Below are 6,108 nucleotides of genomic sequence, written 5' to 3' on the forward strand. Positions count from 1 at the left end.
AAGAGGCACAGGCTGGGCCGGGCGGGGATCTGCACGCGAAGGCGGGAACCCCGGGCTCACGGGGGAAGGCAGGCCCGAAACAGCCTCTCCGCGGGCGCGAGCGCTGCAGCCGCCCCCGCGAGGTGCAGCCCAAGCTCGGTCAGGCCACCCGGGAGCCCCGCCCCGCACAAAGCTCCGCCCCCAGCGGCGTAGGCTCGCCCCCTAATGTAGCACCGCCCCAGTCCCCGCCCCGTGACTAAGCCCCGCCCCGCGCCACAAGCTCCGCCCCCAGTCCCCACCCGAGATAGCTCCGCCCCCAGTCACCGCCCTGTGACTAAGCCCCACCCCGCGACAAAGCTCCGCCCCTAGTCCCCACCCCTGAGATAGCTCCGCCCCTAGTCTCCGCCCCGTGACTAAGCCCCACCCCGCGACAAAGCTCCGCCCCCAGTCTTCCCCCCCTGAGATAGCTCCGCCCCCAGTCTCCGCCCCGTGACTAAGCCCCGCCCAGAGAATACCACCCCGCGCTGCGCTGGTCTGAGGTCTGACGGGCCAGGCGCAGGCCCCGCCCAGGCCCCGCCCACAGGCGTAGGCCCCGCCCCTACCCCCACGGCCTCTCGCCCGCGCAGGCGCCTGGGCCTGGGAGGGAGCATGTCTGCGCGGCCGCCGCTGTCGGCCCCGCTCTGCACGTTACCGCCGGGCCCGGGGCCCCCGCGCTTCGTGTGCTACTGCGAGGAGGAGGATGGTGGGGCCGAGGGCCCGGGCGGCTTCAGCCTCCAGTGAGTGGCGGGGCCTGCGGGGCGATGGGCGATGGGCGCGGGCGGCGCTGCGGGCGGGGCCGCTGACAGTCCCTCCCCGCAGTGTGACTGATGCCGCGCAGCTCTGGAGCACCTGCTTCCCGCCCGACAGCCTGGCGGCCCTGGTGGGTAACGGGCCTCCTGGGCGGGCTGGGCCGTACGGACCCCCCACGGGGTGGATCCCCCCCAAGGGTCTGACCACCCCCATGCCCTGTAGAAAGCCCGTTTTGGCCTGAGCGCGGCGGAGGACATCGCCCCCCAGTTCCGGTGAGCCCCGAGCTGGTGGGACGGGCAGGCCGGGAGCCGCTGGGTCTGGCCCAGCACTCAGCCCCCCTCCCTCCCCAGGGCAGCCTTCCAGCGGCAAGCGGTGGCTTTCACGCTGCAGGAGGACGGGGCGTCCCTGACCCTCTCTGGGGGGCCCTCGGGGCTGGACTTTGACCTCTCCAAAGTGCCCGGCCCAGAGGCCGCCCCCAGGCTGCAGGCCCTGACGCTGGGCCTGGCAGAGCGTGTGTGCCGCTTGGAGAGGCAGCTGGCAGGTAGGATCGGGGGGTGGGCACCCCACAGCCTCCCTGGGGTCCCCCTGCCGGTGCCTCCATTCCTGGCCTCCCCTCCCCTCGCAGCCGCAGAGGAGGCAGCCGCCAGCCCCGGGAAGAGCCCTCGGCCAGTGGGGACTCTGCAGTTCTTACCAGGTGAGGCCGCGCCGGGCCTGGGGTTGGGGCCGTGCCCATTCCTCTGACTGGTTTTCCCCAGAACAGACCTCACGCTCCAGAGAGAGGCGCTGTCTATGCGGAGGGGGGGAAGGTGGCCCTGGGGTCCTACTGTATGCTGGCCCCCTCCATCCTGCTTTCCCCAGACCCAGATTCTCAGAGAGGCGGCCCTGGACCTGGGGTCAGGAGGCGGTGCCCCGGAGAGTCCCTCATCAACCCCGGCTTCAAAAGGTGACGCCCACTGCCCCTCCCTCTGGTGCCCAGGGTCCAGCCTGTCCCTCTACACCCCGTCACGTCACCCCTCCTCTCTCCCAGTAAGAAACCAGCCAGTGGCGTCGATTTTGATGACCTCTGACCCTGCTGCCGAAAGTGGGGTCCCGCCAGGAGTTTGCCTGTGAGAAGAGGGGCAGCCTCGAGGTCCCACCACCTCCACCGCGGGAGCAAGCCTGCTGCCGGGCCCTCCCCGTCCAATAAACGGCTGGTCACGGCGAGGCTCTGGCTCTTTCTTGGGGGCTGGCTGGGAGAGACGGGTCCGGCATCCCCCCCACGCCCGGCTGCCACCTGGGTGTGGGCCACAGGCTGTAACCAGAAGCCAGGCTCTCCGTCCCTGGTGGCCAGCCCAGCAGCTGACTGAGGGGGCCATGCAGGGCTGGGCCGGGGCTCCCCAAGCCTGGAACTCCGTCATCCCCTGGGGCACACCCCTCTTCCCCCACCCAGCAGGGCGTGGCCTCGAGTACCCCATACCATGCACACAGGTCCTTCGAGAGATGGGGGGGGTGGCCTGCTGCCTGGGGTGGGGCTGAGGAATGTGGGCCACCCCACCCACTGGCTGGGAGCCCTTAGGTGCTCAGGCTGCGCTCTGCTCCCCACCCTCCTCGGCCATCCTGCCGCTCCGCCCTGGCCTGACTGGTTTGGGAGCCCAATCCAGTCCCCATCATCCCGGGTGGATGGGGGATGGGCTGTGCCCCGCCCACCAGTCTCTGCCCCTGTCACTCTGGGCTGTCCGTCATCTGAGCAGCCCGCCGCGGGGGCGCAGGGGAGGCAAACCTCAGCCTCTGGTCCCTGGGGTGTGCGTGTGCTCACTGGAGCAGAGGTGGCTTCGTGGGGCTGTGGGCGAGCGGGCGGAGGTGGCGGCAGGGGCAGGGGCGCTAGCGGGCGTGCACGACGGGCCGGTAGGCCGCCAGGATCTCGGCGCTGTGCGGGCACGTGTACTTGAACTCCTTCTCCTGCAGCGCGCTGTCCAGGTAGCGGCGGACGCCACGCAGCTGGGCGGGGATGGGGGCACCGCGGAAGTGCGCGCACACCGTCTGCGGGTGACGTGGGCGCCAACTCGGTCAGGGCCTCCCGCCGGGCACACCTCTCCCGCCCGCACCCTCGGCGCCCGGCCCACGCCGCGCTCACGTCCACGATGTGCAGCTTGGGCAGCAGGCCGCAGTCCGCCAGCGTGAGCTGGTCCCCGTCCAGGAAGCGGCGGCGAGACTCACGCAGCTGCGGCTCCCGGGCCAGCTCGTCTTCCAGGGGCGCGCGCAGGTAGCCGTCCAGTCTGGCGAGGGCGCGCAGCAGCTGCTGGTACAAGGCTGGGGGTGCAGGGGTGCTGGGTGAGGACCCGGCCTGGAGGGCGCCTCCCCGGACTCTCGCCAAGGTGACCCTTCTCACCGTCGTCCTGCTCGGGCGCCGGGTTCTTGATGAAGGCAGAGAACTTGTGAAAGACGTCGTTGCCCGCCGTGGCGGACGCCCGGTAGCGGGGCGCCAGGCTGGGGAACCTGGGGAGGGGGAGGGGGAGGGTCAGACCCTTGCACTGCCCCCCGCCCCAGACCCACAGCGCCCACCCCGGGCTCTGTCCTGGGGGTGTCCCTCCTGGGCGCCCCCTCGTTGCCCCTCCTGCTGAGCCAGGACTCACTCGGGGGGCCCCAGCGTCTCCTCCAGAAACTCCTCGATCTGCAGCGTGTCCGTCTTGGCGTCGCCATCGTAGAGCAGGATGGGCAGCTGGGAGCCGGGCGCGAAGTCCTTCAGCACGTCCAGGGACCTGCGGGCACAGGGAGCAGGGGTAGTGGCATGGGGGGGGGGGGCAGCGGCCGGAAGGGGCCCTGGGGTGGGGCTCACCTGCGGGTGTCCACCGTGGTGAGCGTGAAGGGCACGCCCTTGAGGAGCAGGATCATGAAGAGCCTCTGGCAGGAGGGGCAGTGGCCCACGCTCTCACAGTCCTCGCTCGCCTGCGGGGGGTGGGGGGGGGGGTCAGGGCAGGGAGCCGACCAGGAACCCTGCCCCCAGGCCGGTGGGACCTGGCCTCCCGCCGCCAAGAGGCCGGAGCCAGGCCAGAGCTCAGCAAGTGGCCGGTGAGGGCCCTTCACGTGGTCCCGGGCGGGGGGTTGGGGGGCAGGAGCCTGGAGCCTGGGAGCGGGCACGGGGCAGGGTGGGACCCTGGCTCTGGGGCCTGGCCCTCAGCCCTTATCTGAAGAGCCTGGGTAGAGGCCAGGGCCCTGGCTCCGGCCCCACAAGCTGGTCTCGGGGTGGGGTCGGCCGAGGGAGCTGGTTTCAGGATGATTCACCGGACAGCCGGGCACCGAGGCTGCGGCACCAGCCGCCCGCTGCCCCGAAAGTGGGAGGGGGCCGAGGCCTGACAGCTCTGCGTCAGGCACCCCGGGGCCGGGGCACCCCTCCTCCGGTCCCGATCCCCAGCTCCCCTCCGGCCTGGCCACTGGCTGCCCGGTTGGCACCTCCCTGCTGAGGGGTGGCCCGGCGCAGGAGCCCAGGTGGGCGTTGGGACAGGGCCACCCCTACCCCTGTTGGGGATGACTCACAGGCCCCTCTCCGCTCAGGCTCACCCCGTTTGATTCAGCCCCCGAAGGGCTGCCTGAGCCCGCCCACCCCAGGGGGAGGGGCGCAGACACTGCCACGGAGACCCACCCTTCACCCCCCTCCCCCGAGACAGCGGTGCCCACAGAGCCCCCGCCCTGAGCCCCCGAGCCCCCGCCCCAGCGGCCCGCCGGCACCTTGACGAAGAGCTGGAGCTTGGCAGTCTCGGCCATGGTGGGAGCCACAGTGCTGGGCGGGACCTGGGGAGCTCTTTAAGGCTCCCCGGCCCAGGCCCCGCCCGCCGGGAGTCACCTGGGAGGCGGGAGGCTGGTGCTGGCAGCCGGCGGGCTGTGTCCAAGCGTGAGGGCGTGGTCTGGGGGGACGGGTGGAGCAGCTGGTCCCGGGGCTGGGGCACAGCTGGGGGTCTGAGTGTGTCCTGGGGGCGCGGGGAGATGGAGGCCATGACCAGTGGACTGGGAGGCCGGGAAGAGGGGTGTCAGCCTGGATCTTCACACACACACACACACACACCCCGTGAACCCCGCTGCCCTGGAGTGAACATCCCCGTGCCGTCGGTCGGGGACCCCGGCCCGGAAAGCTGGGGAATGGGAGGAGAAATGATCAGCGGGCCCGGCCTCGGCTTCCCCATCTGCTGCCTTTCCAGAGGGTGAGCCCCCCAGAAAGGGGGCCCCTCCACCCGCTGAGCTCCATGGGGCAGACCCCCTGCCCAGGCGGGGCCCCTCCCAGCCGAGCCGGGGAGACCGGCCTGGCTCATGTCCACCCGGCACACCCACGCCCTGCCCCTCCCCGGTGCCAGGGCAGGGCTCCTTCCCTCAGCCTCTAACGGGAAGGGGTTCGAGGCCATAACCCCTGACCCATGGGGTTGGCCCTCCTCCCCACCCTCAGCCAGAGGCCGGGCGTTCTGGGAACCTGCCACCCACACGCCCTAACGGCTGCACCTCATCACTCCGCCCCGTCGGGGACAGCCCTGCGCCACCCAGTGGCCGAGAGCGGGATCTGCCCTGACTGCTCCCCTTCCCGGGCCACAGTCCCTGCGGGGGCTCTCAGGTCTGGGGGCCCCTTCCCAGACCCCCGGGCTAGGGCTCCTGGGCCCAGGCCACGCCCCGAGCCGGGGGGGGGGGGCTGACCCTGTGGAGCTTGGGGTCCGGCTTCCCTCGGGGCCTCCCCTCCACCCGCTGGGGTTTCAGGGCCTCTCGGCGACTTGCCCTGTGCGTGTCCTGCCCCCCCCAACCCCGGCCCTGGAGCTGCGTTGAGGCCGCTGCCCCTGCGCTCCTCGGGCGGGTCCTGTGAGAATCAAACGCCCTCACGCATCTGTAAGGAGCAGCGAGCTCGGATGGGTGTGCAGACCCGGGCAGGCTGCAGGGGCCGGCGCCCGCGGTCACACGCTCGGCGGTGTGTGGCTAACGCACCTCTGGGGACCGTGTCAGCAGCCTGGAGCCGGTGCTCACGAGGTGTCCTTGTGAATGCGGGCGGGGGGGGGGGGGGGGCGGGGTGCGTGCACCGGCGGAGCGTCCGCGGGGCTCGGAGCTGGACACTGCCCCCTGCGTTCGTACGCTGGAACCCGAGTCCCCAGCACCTCGAGTGCAGCGTATTGGAGGCGAGGGTCTTTAAAAAGGGGTTCCGGTAAAGTGAGGTCACGGCTGCCCTCAGGAAAAGGGAAACTTGGCCCTGGCCAGCGAGCTCAATGGTTAGAGCACCGCCCAAGTACGAAAGGGTCTCGGGTCCAATTCCCGGTCAAGAGGGCATGCCTGCCCGGCCGGCGTGGCTCAGGGGTTGAGCATCGACCTATGACCCAGGAGGTCAGGGTTCGA

General features: G+C 71.5%; 2 protein-coding genes across 5 annotated transcripts; one reads left to right on the plus strand and one right to left on the minus strand.

Annotated features, from left to right (window-relative positions):
- The first annotated feature begins 439 nt into the window (after positions 1–439).
- PAXX (PAXX non-homologous end joining factor) lies at positions 440–1,932 on the plus strand. Of its 4 annotated transcripts, XM_079790993.1 has the most exons (7): positions 444–755; positions 838–898; positions 991–1,040; positions 1,119–1,309; positions 1,394–1,462; positions 1,627–1,711; positions 1,796–1,932. In XM_079790993.1, exons 1-7 carry the CDS (start codon positions 628–630, stop codon positions 1,833–1,835), a joined length of 624 nt encoding a protein of 207 aa, XP_079647119.1. In that variant the 5' UTR covers positions 444–627; the 3' UTR covers positions 1,836–1,932. The 4 variants fall into 4 exon arrangements, with proteins under 4 accessions (XP_079647118.1, XP_079647119.1, XP_079647120.1 ...); XM_079790992.1 differs by having other exon boundaries at positions 440–755; positions 1,119–1,462; XM_079790994.1 differs by lacking the exon at positions 991–1,040 and having other exon boundaries at positions 616–755; positions 1,119–1,462.
- Positions 1,933–2,620: 688 nt separating this feature from the next.
- Positions 2,621–4,608, minus strand: CLIC3 (chloride intracellular channel 3). The gene is made up of 6 exons (XM_079790991.1): positions 4,474–4,608; positions 3,584–3,693; positions 3,381–3,506; positions 3,137–3,243; positions 2,882–3,057; positions 2,621–2,787 (listed from the first exon to the last, which is right to left on the minus strand). The coding sequence occupies exons 1-6, from the start codon at positions 4,507–4,509 to the stop codon at positions 2,629–2,631; spliced, it is 714 nt and encodes a 237-aa protein (XP_079647117.1). The 5' UTR covers positions 4,510–4,608; the 3' UTR covers positions 2,621–2,628.
- Positions 4,609–6,108: the final 1,500 nt, after the last annotated feature.

This window comes from Cnephaeus nilssonii, assembly GCF_951640355.1.
Source record: "Cnephaeus nilssonii genome assembly, chromosome: 14".
In the NCBI taxonomy this organism is placed as follows: domain Eukaryota; kingdom Metazoa; phylum Chordata; class Mammalia; order Chiroptera; family Vespertilionidae; genus Cnephaeus; species Cnephaeus nilssonii.